General features: G+C 29.8%; 1 protein-coding gene across 3 annotated transcripts in view; it reads right to left on the reverse strand.

Moving 5' to 3' along the window:
• The window catches only part of LOC127174365 (cadherin-18), a 277,340-nt gene that overhangs the window by 29,652 nt on the left and 233,440 nt on the right, over positions 1-14,248 (reverse strand). For all 3 annotated transcript variants that reach the window (XM_051124769.1, XM_051124766.1, XM_051124767.1), the window contains 2 exons: positions 11,324-11,577; positions 3,902-4,038 (listed from right to left, as the gene is read on the reverse strand). In XM_051124769.1, coding sequence (XP_050980726.1) covers positions 3,902-4,038; positions 11,324-11,577 — 391 coding nt within the window. The remainder of the gene's footprint in view (positions 1-3,901; positions 4,039-11,323; positions 11,578-14,248) is intronic.

Consider the following 14,248-nt stretch of genomic DNA (forward strand, 5'->3'; position numbering starts at 1 on the left):
AGACTTCTTTAAAAACATTAAAAATCTAACCGTCCAAAAACTTTCGGTAGTGTACTTTGGTCAAAAATAGTGGATACCATTATTTGCTGCTTTGGTTCCACAGTGTCAATTTTCTAAAAATACATTTTCTGTTCCGCACACACAAAACTATTTTAGGATTCCCTTATGTAAAACCCAGCTGAAACCAGCCTTGACTGGGTGGTTTTGGCTGGTCCAGTCTGATCATAGCTGGTTTGCAGGCTGGTTTTAAAGGGGTTTTGACCACTGGTCAGTTTGGACTTAAATGATCAGGCTTTGAGACCAGCTTAAACCAGCCAGCCAGCATAGGCTGGTTTTAGCTGTTATTTGCTTCAAATTTAAGTCTGTATTGATGTGTTTGATCTTAGAGCTAACCTGGCTCTTTTCTTTAAGAAATTTGGAACCAAAATGACTGAAAAAGCTGTCTGTCACTATTAGGCTCTTCCGTGGTACGAGTTGTGGATAGGCTGTTTAATATCTGGCAAAAACGCCAGATCAATCAGTTTTATAATACAGAATATTCATGCACCACAACTAGAAGCAGCTAATAAAATAACATGATGATCTGTCAATGGCAGAGTTACTGTTAAATGCAATAAACGTGCATATAATTGCCGAGACGTCTTATATGCGTACAGGCCAAGTGAGATCCTCTCCCTCGTCATCCTCACTAACGAGCACTCTAACATGAATTCACACCCACAGCGGGACCAGAAACGAACATTTCTCAGAATGAAGCCTTTAACGGCAAAACCATTGCCATGGCAACAAACACACCATTCTTTAAAAAAAAAAAAAAAAAAAGAAAAAAAGAAAATCTACTCCTTTCAGTGTATCTTTGATTGTGTACAACAATGTTTAACACAAACACATCAAAACGACATCAGAAATGTGATTCAGTGTGTCATTTACCTTTTGGGATGTTTGTTTTGTGTTTACATTTGTATAATGTAACTTGTGTTTATTACTTGTATAATGTAAAGCATCTGCTGAAATGTTGATGAGCACAGATCTGAGCACAGCTTGAGACAGTTAAGATTTCTTCTGAGGCTCTCAAGGAGATTAATGTGTATCTCTGAGCAGCAGACTTATGCAAAGTCTCCATCTGATCTCATTGCTGTCTAGGGAAAATAACTGAGATATTAAATCGATGTGTGATTTTTCATTCACGTGCTGGATAAATGGAATAAGATTTTCATATAGAAGACTGAACGTGTGTCATTGGTGCTGGGTGTAAGGGTAATTACCCTGATAAGATCTGCAGCAGAAGGGTCACATGACTTCATTTACATTACTGCCTGGGACTTTTATCATCTGGAAGATTATATACTCCCAATCTTTGCCTGTTTTTGTTCTCTTGCCTGAGTGGCTTTGTTAAGGGGCTATTTCAACTAAAAGATTTCAATTCTGTTGTCATTTCCTCACCCTCATTTTGTTCCAAACCTGTGTAACACAAAAGGCGACTCTTTGAAGACTGTGCTGATCACTATTTTCCCTTCAGTTGGAAAGCATCAAAGGGCATAAAAGCAATATAACAGAATAATAAAAGCTGTGAGCTATATCTTCGGAAATCATATGGTTTTGTATGAGGAACACACAGTATGTTTTCTTTCTTTCTTTCTTTCTTTCTTTCTTTCTTTCTTTCTTTCTTTTCATTCCAGAGGGAAAATATATACAAAGACAGGCATCATTTTTACAGTAAAACAAAAAACAAAGTCACCTTGCAAAATACATATTTAAACATTTTTCTAGTAATTACGTCCCCTGCAGTTACTAATTTAATCACTTAAAACTCATTTTTGATCATTAAAATTTCATATTTAAAAACGTTTTCTCCCATTCAAGAGGGAAACTATATACAAAGACCAAGGCAGGCATAATTTTTGCAGTAAAACAAAAGTAAAGCACCCTTGCACCCACTAATTTAATCACTTAAAAATTATCTCTGATAATCAAAATACATATTTAAATATTTTTCAAGTAATAACGTTGCCCTTTCGTCACTAATTTAATCCGTTAAAACACATCTTTAATAATTAAAATTACATATTTAAACACTTTTTTTCTCATAAAAGTATTTATTTATGTATTTGTATATTTCTTTTCTTTCCCCATTCCAGAAGGAAAATATATACAAAGACCAAGGCAGACATAATTTTTACAGTAAAACAAAAGCAAAGCTCCCCTGCACTCATTAATTTAATCACTTAAAACTTATCTTTAATAATCAAAATATTTATTTAAACACTTTTCTAAAAATAACGTCCCCTGGAGTTACTCATTTAATCACTTAAAACTTAGCTTTAATAGTTAAAATGACATATTTAAACACATTTTCCCTAAAAAAAAAAAAAAAGATTTATTGTTATTTTTTCCTAAAACAAAGTCCCTCTGCAGTCACTAATTTAATCGCTTTGAACCCATCTTAAATTATTAAAATTACACTTTTTAAAAACCTTTTTTTAAAACACTTTTTTTCCCCTCATAATTCCCTCTTAACAATATTTGTTTGTTTGTATTTTTTCTTTCTTTCCCAATTCCAGATGGAAAATATATACAAAGAGCAAGGCAATACAATACAATAATTTTTACAATAAAAAGTCCCCTTGCAGTCTCTAATTTTTAATAATTAAAACTTATCTTTAATAATCAAAATACATATTTAAACTTTTATTTTATTTGATTTTATTTTATTTTACTCAATGACCAAGTATTTATTTATTTTTTTTTACAATAAAATAAAAACCTTAATGCTAATATGGATACAACTTTATTCCCAAGCATGTATGCCATCAGTCCTGTAAACAGTTCTCTAATTTTATACAAGTTTTGCAAAATGGCTTTAATATAACTCTACACCCTGACCTCATTTAGTATGTGGAAACATGAATATGCAAATTAGTCTCTGCCTCCACTCCACTATCATTGTAGTAAATGCAACACAATGGCAAGTGCCAATACTGGATTAATTTAGGCAATAATGTTTAAACCAGAAACTGACTGATGATGAAGATAAGGAAGAGCATACAGGGTCGTCTAGCAGTCCATATATCAAAATGGTAATGCATTTCATGTATCGCTCTCTACAATGTCAGACATGAAACAGTAATTGATATAATTAACCTTTGGTATGACTGCACTATCAAACAGCTAGTAATGCATTGCTAATATCGCACAAACCATGTTCCCATGAGCTAATGATATGCAAAGCTCCGCCCCGCAAGTTGACAGGATTGGTTACATGCATGTGACCAATGGTAAACTGTCTTTGGTAAACTGCAGTTTTAAGGAGAAAATGAATCATTCTTTTGAGTCGGATCTTTCAGTGAATCTTGTTTAAAACACTATTTGAAAGAGTGAATCATAAATCAGACTAAACTGGTTCTCAAATTGTATACAGCAATTAACAGCTCACTGGAGGGGAAGATTATGAGTGAAAAACATATACATTCAGACTATGGCTGCAGAATGTAGCACACAAGCTATTTGGATCCACTTTAATGATATTTTACAGTGCTTCTGGATCCATTTTGAAGCTTGAAAGCTTTTGGCTCTATTCATTTTAATTGCATGGAAAAACAACAACTAGCAGTCTTCATTTTTCTCTATCCACAGAAGAAAGAAAGTCACGCGGGGTAAGTAAATAACCGCAATTTTCATTTCTGAGCTAACTATTCCTTATGTGCTTAGAGGTGCGATCTTTGACTCTTAACAGGCCTGCAGAGTTGATTTCACAGCAGCGGGAGGGCGAGCGATTTTCAAAGAGAGAGAGCGAACGGCAGTCCGTTTCTCATGAGCCGTTTATTGCCGAGACTGTCTTGGCAAACTAATTTGCGAGTTATTAAAGTGGTGAAGCTCAACCAGCATGGTTTCTGGTACCCACCTTCCTCTGTTGCCATGACAGTGATGTTGTGCCAGGGCGTATCCTCGCGGTCCAGGAGCTGAGTAGTTCTAATGACTCCGCTGATGGATTCGATATCGAAATACACCTCTTTGTCTTCTCTCCGCTCGATGAAATACCTAAATATAGACGAGAGAGCATGAATACTGCATGAGCCTTTTCGTCTTTCATCGCTCTACATCATGGCTGCGGCATTAAGAGCAAAGACAGCTGGGATGTGCATGGTTATCAGAGAGCTTGGGTTGCTGTACATGACTGGGTCGTGAAACCCGGCCAACTTTATTTGTGGCATGACTTATGAAAAGACTACTCGACTTCACATAGCTCAGCCTTAAGGACCATATCATACATTTTTATAGCAATTCTTTTTTTATTATATTGACCAAAAGCTTATATCACAGTATGAGAAATTGTACATATACATATATACACTACCAGTCAAAAGTTTTTGAACAGTAAGATTTTTATTGGTTTTTGAAGAAGTCTCTTCTGCTCACCAAGCCTGCAATTATTTGATTCGAAGTACAGCAAAAACAATGAAATTGTGAAATATTTTTATTATTTAAAATAACTGTTTTCTATTTTAATATATTTTAAAATATAATTTATTCATGTGATTTCAAAGCTGAATTTTTAGCATCATTACTGTAGTCACATGATCCTTCAGAAATAATTCTTATATTCTGATTTGCTGCTCAAAAAGCATGTATTATTATTATTATTATTATTATGTTGAAAACAGCTGAGTAGAATTTTGTTTAGGTTTCTTTGATGTATAGAAAGTTCAGAAGTTCATTTGTTCTGTAAATAATAATAATGTGAATAACAACAACAGCAATAATAATAATAATAATAATAATAATAATAATAATAATAATAATAAAATAAATGTTTCTTGAACAGCAAATCAGCATATTAGAATGATTTCTGAAGGATCATGTGACACTGAAGACTGGAGTAATGATGCAGAAAATTTTGCTTTGATCACATTAATAAATTACATTTTAAAATATATTTAAACAGAAAATAGTTATTTTAAATAGTAAAAATATTTCACAATTGTACTGCTTTTGCTGTATTTTGGATCAAATAAATGCAGACTTGGTGAGCAAAAGAGTCTTCTTTTAAAAAAACAAAAACAAAAAAACATTAAAAATCTTACAGATTTTTAATCTTGTGGTGTAGATAATTGTTTAATTATTTTTACTAATTGTACAGACTGTACAGAGTACATAGTGCTGTTAGCTGATTAAACAAACTTAAATTAAAATGAATTAAACACTAAACAATCATACATTTTTACTCTAATCACATTTAACATTTAAATTTATAATTCCTATTTTTTTATCATAATTGTGTTTGAGTAATCAAACATTTTTTTCACATCGCATCTCCAAATTAACAATTAGATATTTTAAATATCTGTTTAAATTCCATCTTTTTACTAAGTACTATGAAGGCCAGTATCACAGACGCAAATACTGATGCCTTTGTTAAATTTTTAATATATAATCAAAAGATAATTGAATATAATTAAATATAAAAAAAATGTGAAAAATGTCACCAAGCTTCATGACAGCTCACTGGAGAAATACATAGAACATATAATATGAAAAACTGTGAAAAACACAATGTTCTTTTTACAGTTTCTAATCAAATGAGCTTACAATTATGTTTGTCTGACAAAAATTAATATTGTTATGTAACTTTCTTAGGTCATTTCGTTCATATGATTTCCTTAAACGCTTGATCACCTAGCAGACAGCAAACAGGTCATTTTTGGTGAGATTTATGAGTGGTTTTAGGCATATGTGAATATTATTTTAATATTCTAGGTGACACAGCTTTAGATAAGAGATTTGGCAAAACCTAAAAATTATAAAAGAAAAAAGAGAGCGGGAAAAAAAAAAAAATAAAGAAGAAAACTGCAAGGAGAAAAACTCTGTGGAGAAGCATTAGTTAGACATAATTAACAAATCCTCAAGTGACATGCTTGGTAGAGACGCTCAAATAAAGAACTGTCAAGATTCTCTTTCCGAGTATGAATGTGAAATTAAACCACATTTGCATTTCCTGAAGGAAATACTAGAGTGTGAAAAGGCAGCCAAAAATTAGTGTTAACATTTATGTAATCTTATGTAAGCATAAGATTTTAGTTTTGGCTCTGGACGGTTAGTTTTGGGTTTGTTGTTTTGCTTTTGTGAAAAGGTTCAATGGTTAGCAGGGTTGGGTTCGCTAGTAGACGGCAAAAAACATTCCCCAACTAACATATATTTTGGGACAAATTTTATTATTATTTTGTTACAATTTTATAAGATTTTATTTTATTTATTCATTTTTTTTTTTTTTTGAACACTGTCTAGTGGGCTTTGTTTCCAAGTGTGCAACTCACAGCATTTGCTGTTCTTCTGCTGGCAGTTATCAAACAGAGTTGCATTACTGCCGGCGCCCCCTTCTGGATTGAGGGTAAATTGCCTGTATTCGTTGTAAGCCTCATGCACCGAACCGAGATGCCTGTACCGTGTAGACACACATATATATATATATATATATATATATATATATATATAGGGGTTGGACAATGAAACTGAAACACTGGCCAATATAGTGTTGGAGGTTTCATGGCTATATTTATGCAGCCTGGTGGCCAGTCTTTACTGATCGCACATTCCACCAATAAGAGCAGAGTGTGAAGGTTGACTATGTGCACCCAATAGCTCAAACATTGTACCCTGAAGGTGGTGCCGTGTATTAGGATGATAATGCACCAATACACACAGCAAGACTGGTGACAAGAGTGATTTGATGAACATGAAAGTAAAGTTAAACATCTCCCATGGCCTGCACAGTCACCAGATCTGAATATTATTGAGCCACTTTGGGGTGTTTTGGAGGAGCGAGTTTTCATACACCAACATCACATAGTGACCTGGCCACTGTTCTGCGAAAGAAATGGCTCAAAATCCTTCTGGCTACTGTGCAGGACTTGTATTTGTAATTCCCGAGATGAAATAATGCTGTATTGGCTGCAAAAGGAGGCCAAACGGCATACTAATTGTGGTCTAAACCCAGGTGTTTCAGTTTCACTGTCCAACCCCTGTATATATATATATATATATATTAAATAACAGATTTTTTGATTATTGATTAGAAAGTGCTCCTAAAAAGAAAAGTAAGCGTAGAGCCCTGATGGATTTATTGCATTTTGGGGGAAAAAAAATCAGTTTTTATAATAAATCTCTGAAAATCTAAATCTGGATTTCATTTTTTTAATGTTATTATGACCTAAAGATGCTATGTGTAAGTTTGAAACAGAAAATATGGATCTCCATCTTGCCACTCTCTTGGTAAAAAAAAAACACATTTTACTCAAATGAATCAAAATGGATTTATAGCGTTTTGGAACCAAACTTTATGTACAATATATATATATATATATATATATATATATATATATATATATATATATATATTATGCATCCAAAATCTCTCTTCTTGCTGAAAAAAAAATTAAGCACACAAGTACTGTTGATTTCTGTTTTTAGTAGCTTTCATCATGTTAACTAGGGAGAAATACAGGAAACACAAATCTTTTCAGCAAAACGGAAAAGCTCATCCTGAAATCCCTGATAATGCAACACCAGGGTGTCTATTGTGAAGAATGTGCCTTTAAAAACCATTTTCACTGCAACATCTCATGAGACAAATGCTTTACATGAAATATGATAATGATCACATGCATCATTATAACGGTTAGGAACGAAACTAAGGAGATAACAGTGACCTTGCTTATTTTTTCATAACACTAATGCTGATTCTCAAACTTCTATGGCATTTTATTTTTTATGCTAATGGGGTACTGCAGTACAAATTCGTCTATGGGAATGAAATGCTATTTTTTTTTTTTTTTTAATGGGAAGTGCATAATAAAATCGGAGGAACAGAAATGCAATAAATGGACTGAAAAAAAAAGTTTAGATGCGTTATCTTTCAGCGCTGACTAAAAAAGAGAGCAGGGATTATTCATGAGAATTTTCTCTCATGTATTTTATTTATTTATTTATTTATAGCAGTGATAAATGCTGATGTAAAAAACATTCGTGTGAATCCAAGGATCTCCCTCACTCACATCAACCAATGAGATTCGCAACATTTGCATGGCGTTGAGAGTTATGGGCTCTCCGTCACGCACGGACTGTGAAGGTTCATTCAAAGCTGGCTTGAAAACACACGTCCTCAAACCAGCAGTACAGAGAGATGCTAATAAACCATACAGGTCATATCTCATTACCACAAGAAAATGTGCACCGTCCTTGACTGCATGAGACATAAGAGAGAAATAACAATGAGGATTTTACACTTTATGCCTTTTACTGCCAGCGAAAGGAACAGTCTGACATTTTATTTTTCATTCCCGTTGTTTGCTTGCATGTCATCCAAATGTTATTTTCTCCATGTTCTGTAGACTATGATATGCACAACACTGCCTTTCATATTAAGAATTCTCATTTTCTTGTGTTTACTAAACTTTCATTTATATATGATGTGATTCTTATGGACTATTAACACAACATGATCATGGTGTTATATTTCACACTCTTCACACAGTACATTATTTCTGGTCAGTAATTAATTCTGGGCAATTAGATTTTCTCAGTGTGCATTTCTAAACCCAGGGTTAATGCATATTACATATTTGCATGACTGTATGCATTTAAAACATTGATCAGTCAAGTACAGCGCACAGGATGCAACGTTTTAATAATCACCCCTGTGCCATTTCCACACTGTTTTTTCAGTAGATGATTCTATCTGAATCTATCTCTCAATTTTCTTTGTTTTTTAATTAAAAATGAATATTGTGAACATAAAATGTAATGCATTAAATCATATAATATATAAACATATAATATATGTATAAACAAAGTTTTTAATTACATTTTTTATTGTTTCTATTTCTTTATATTTAAAAATAAATAATGTGAATATAAAATGTAATGCAGTAATGCATCAGATATTATAAAATACAAAAATATTAAAAAATATAAAAAAGTTTATTTGATTAATATTTACACTACCGTTCAAAAGTTTGGGGTCAGTAAGACTTGTAATAGTCTTTAAAGAAGTCTCTTATGCTCATCAAGGCTGCATTTATTTGATTAAAAATATAGAAAAAAAAAAAAAAAAAAAAAAAAAACAGTAATATTGCAAAATGTTTTTACAATATAAAATAATGTTTTTTTATTTTAACATACTTTAAAATAGAATTTATTCCTGTGATGAAAAGCTGAATTTTTATCAGCTGTTACTCCAGTCTTAAGTGTCACATGATCCTTCAGAAATCATTCTTATATCCGGATTTATTATTAGAATGATCAATGTTGGATAATATCAACAGTTGTGCTGCCAAATATTTTTTGGAACCTGTGATTTTTTTTTTCAGGATTCTTTCATGAATAACAAGTTTAAAAAGTACAGTGTTTATTCAAAATATAAATATTTTATAACAATGTAAATTATTTATTATGAACTTTTAATAAACTTTTAATTATTAACTTAATACATCCTTGGTGAATAAAAGTATTAATTTCTTAAAAAAAAAAAAAAAAGAAACAATAAAAATGTACTGACCCCAAACTTTTGAACGGTAGTGTATGTTTTTTATATTTTTGTATTATTTTATTAAAAAAATAAATACTGTGAATATAAAATGCAATGCATTAAATACTATAAAACTACAAAATACTACAAAATATGTGCATTTCTAAACCCAGGGTTAATGCATATTACATATTTGCATAATTATATACATTTAAAACATTGATCAGTCAAGTACAGCGCACAGCACGCAACGTTTTCAGCACCTTTTCATTTGCTTTTTCAATAGACTGCTTTTTCAATCTCTGATTTTTTTACTTAAAAATGAATATTGTGAACATAAAATGTAATGCATTAAATAATAGAAAACAAACATATATGTATAAACAAATAGTTTTTAAATTATTTGTTTCATTTTCTTTATTTTTATAAATAAACAAATACATAATATTGCGAATATAAAATGCAATGCAGTAATGCATTGAATATTATAAAGTACAAAAATATAAAAACATAAAAACAAAGTTTATTTTATTAATATTTGTTTTTCTGTCTATTTTATTATTAAATAAATAAATACTGTAAATATAAAACATAATGCATTAAATAATATAAAACAAAAATATAAAAAATGTATAAACAAAGTTTGTTATTAATATTTTTATTTTCCTATTTCTTTATTATTTTATAAATAAATAAATAATATTGTGAATATGAAACGTAATATACTAAATAATATGAAACATAAAATAATAAAATATGTATAAACAAAGTTTATTTAATTATTTTTTATATTTCTTAAACAAACAAACAAACAAACAAACAAACAAACAAACACAAACCAGTTATGCTGTGTTTACCAGGTGTGATGAAACAGGAATTGCAGTTAATCTGAATCGTCTCCATCGGCATTTCTGGCAGGCAGTATGATATCAGCACTAAAGCAATGATGTTTTGATGATCTGGCCTTCTCACACCTCTCTTTCATTAGAGTGTGTGGAGGTAATTGAGCCTTTGGCAGCAGTGTTTCACTACCATGCTAACATGGGGTGCTTTAACTACTCTAATTAACAATATCCTCCATAGAGAGAGAAAGAGCAGGAGAGAGTCAAAGCAGTAAAAGATCCTTGTATGTCATATCAGCTCAATGTCATCCTATTAAATTCGACCTTTACTGAGAGATGTGAGAAATAAGAGGGCACGGGAGAGAGAGAGTCAAATAATGTCGGATTATTTTGCTATAGCATTGCATTTGAGCACACACGACAATCTAATAAAATCCTATCTAATAAAATCCTATATAAACAGTCCTGATGTGCTAGTGTAATTTCAAACATATATTGTGTTTTGTGGGTGAACTGCAGGAATTGCACATGCTAACAGGTTACATATTTTTTCGATAATATTAAAATTAGTAATTATATTCACCTTAATAATAATATCTCAAATTATATTTATATAATAATTGCACAAAGTAACATTTAACATTAGTATTTGACTGACAATAAGACATTTTACAAAAAAGTTTGCATATTAAGAATGGCAATTTAAATAATTAAAGCTACATTTGTAGTTAAGTATAATAGTTAATAGAAAATAATAAAATAAAATAAAATAAAATAATAATAATAAAAACATAAAATAAAATAAAATAAAATAAAATAAAAAACAAAAAACAAAAAAAAAAACAAAAATAAAATAAAATAAAATAAAATAAAATAAAATAAAATAAAATAAAATAAAATAAAATAAAATAAAATAATTATTATGAGAGTGTTATTTTACCCTTTCATTTCGTGTTCTCACCTGACAGGGCTGTTTTTGCTGTCTGGGTCTCTCGCTGTGACGGCTCCCACTTCAGTTCCAACCTTGGCGTTCTCGTACACCTCCATAATGTAATAATCCATTGAGAAAACCGGCGGCTCGTCCACGTCTCCGACTGTGATCTTCAGCGTGGCGTCGTCTTTGAACGAGCCCAGGTAGGTAAAGCGTGGATCCAGGTGTGTGTTTTCTGCAGAGATGTGAAGACTGTACTGCTTCTTCTTCTCATAGTTCAGTGGCTAAAAAGAGAAGATAGAATACTAGTGGATCAAAGGGTTATTACTGTACTAACTACAGCTGAAATCATTTAAAAAAATAAAATAAATATGAAAAAAAAAAAAACATTATTTTAGGAACATGTCTCATTGTCACTCATTTTAAATTGTAGCAAAATAAAATAACTAAAACTAAATAAACTTAAACTTTGAAAAACAGACATTTTCATATGCTAACAATTTAACTGTAATTAAAATGAAACTAAAGACTAAACTAAAACCAATCTAAAGATAAAATCTAATTCAAAATCTAAATAAATAAATAAAACTATAGTATAACAGTGATATTGAAAAAAATATACTGTAACAAATGTAATTAATTGGATCACAAATTAGTGTTAAAAAATTACTTAAAAAAAACATTAACTGAAATAAAATAAAACATTTCTCATTATCATTTAGTTTAAATTGTTTTACTAAAATAACTAAAACTTAGTAAAGCTATAAAATACTAAAAATAAATATATATATATATATATATTTTAAAATATATAATTATATAATTAAAAATATTAGAAACTATAAAATCAAAAAAAAAAAAAAAAAAAAAAAAAAAAAACAAACAAAAAAAAAAAAAAAAAAAAAAAAAACTATAGTTTAACAATGATACCAAAATAATACTGTTACAAAGATACATAATTGGATGACAAATCAGAGTCATTATCATTATCTAAAACTAAAACCATAAAAAAAAGTAAAAATAAGCATTAAAATAAATAAAATTATATATATATATATATATATATATATATATATATATATATATATATATATATATATAACTTCATTTTTACCTAATTTATTTAAAATTATATTTTTATTATTTTTAAAATAAATAAATAAATAAATAAGTAGGTAGTGCTTTAGTTATGAAAACTACGAACAAACAAATAAAAAACGAGTAAAATGAAACAGAATATCTAATAAAATCTAATTTAAATTATTTTTACAAACTATTAAAAAAAAATACATTATATCAGTACTGTACATTATATCTAGCACTGTTACAGATTCATACAAATACACTTTGCTTTCAGTCAGTCAGTCAGTTTTAGCCACTTTCTTGGTGGTTTCTAGTGGTATCAAGTACTCGAAAAAGTTATGAGCTGAGCTTATATTGAGGTCAGTCTTTTTTGCTTCCGGAGCGCAGAAGTTAAATCGCTCTCTAGATGGGGTCACGTTTGTAAACACCATGAAACCTGCCCGACCTTCAGCGGCGTCTCGCCGGACAGATCTGGCAGGCATTTATTTACAAGATTGGCTTTTGGAAAACTCAGTATTCACTGAATTCACAGCTTCCCTGACCCCCGGGACTGAGCTGGGAACTGAAGAGGCTCAGAATACAGAAAAGAGACCATTAATGAGCATCTGAGCCCACGAAGAGAGCCAGACGCCTGCTTGACCCAGTCTGGCTGGACAGATTATATATATCTGTCAGTGATTTCAGTGTGTGCAGCTTCAGATACTACACTATTGATAACATCTTGACTTGGATAATTATGCCAATCCTGTTTTGTTCTTCTGTTGAAGGTCTGCAAGAAACACTCGAGTGAAACTGTGAAAAACTGAAGAGCCTTTTTACAACCCAAAGGCTATTCAGAGTTATAAACCTGTTAATGACGTATTTTCGCTGTTTGTTTGTCAGCTCAATATTCAGGATCAATATTCACTACAATATTAATATAAGCAAGATTTTCTACTCTCCAGATACAGCTCATGTCCTCTTCTAGTGCAACTTCCCAGAGGTTGGCTTTTATTATAATGAACAGATTTTAGATATATTAACAGATAAATCTTTTTTTTTTTTTTTTTGTAATATGAAAGTCACTGAGAAACCTTGAAAACTTCTTATCATGTCTTTTTTTATTTTTTTGCTTTTATGCTTTTATGTTTGAATCTTAAAAAATGAAAATCATATAAAAGAAGCTACCATTAAATAATAAAATGTTGTATATAAAATTAAAATAAATAAATAACTTCAGACAAAACTTATTTTTCTTTTTGGAATATAAAGATCACACAAAAACTGTCTTTGAAACTTTTTATCATGTCTTTTTCATTTAATTTTCCATGTATTTTTGATCAAATGCTTTTATGTTTGAATTTTAAAAATAAAAAAAAAATCGTATAAAATAATCTACCATTAAATAAAAAAACTAACATTTCATATAAAATAAAACAAACATAACTAAAATAAAATAACAAAATAAAACAAACTTAACTAAAATAAAATAACATAAAATAATAAAATAATAAAAAAAACTGTGTTTGAATCTTAAAAAATGAATATCATATAAAATAAAACAAAATATAAATATAAATATTAATATAAAATAAAACAAAATAAAATAAAATAAAAAGAACATAATATAAAATAATAAAATTAAATAAAATTAAATAAAATATTTTTTCATTTATTTTTTTATTATCTAAATAAAATAAAATAAAAACTTATTTTTCTTTCTGCAATATGAAGGTCACAGAGAAACAGTCTTTTATCATGTATTATCGTGCATTTTTCATTTATTTTTGATTAAATGCTTTTATGTATGAATCTTAAAAAAATTCAAATCCTTTTTTTTCCCCAAATATCCTTCAAAAACATTTTTTTTCATAAAACATTCTCAAATGTTCC

This window comes from Labeo rohita, chromosome 12 (assembly GCF_022985175.1).
Source record: "Labeo rohita strain BAU-BD-2019 chromosome 12, IGBB_LRoh.1.0, whole genome shotgun sequence".
NCBI classification, from domain to species: Eukaryota; Metazoa; Chordata; class Actinopteri; order Cypriniformes; family Cyprinidae; genus Labeo; species Labeo rohita.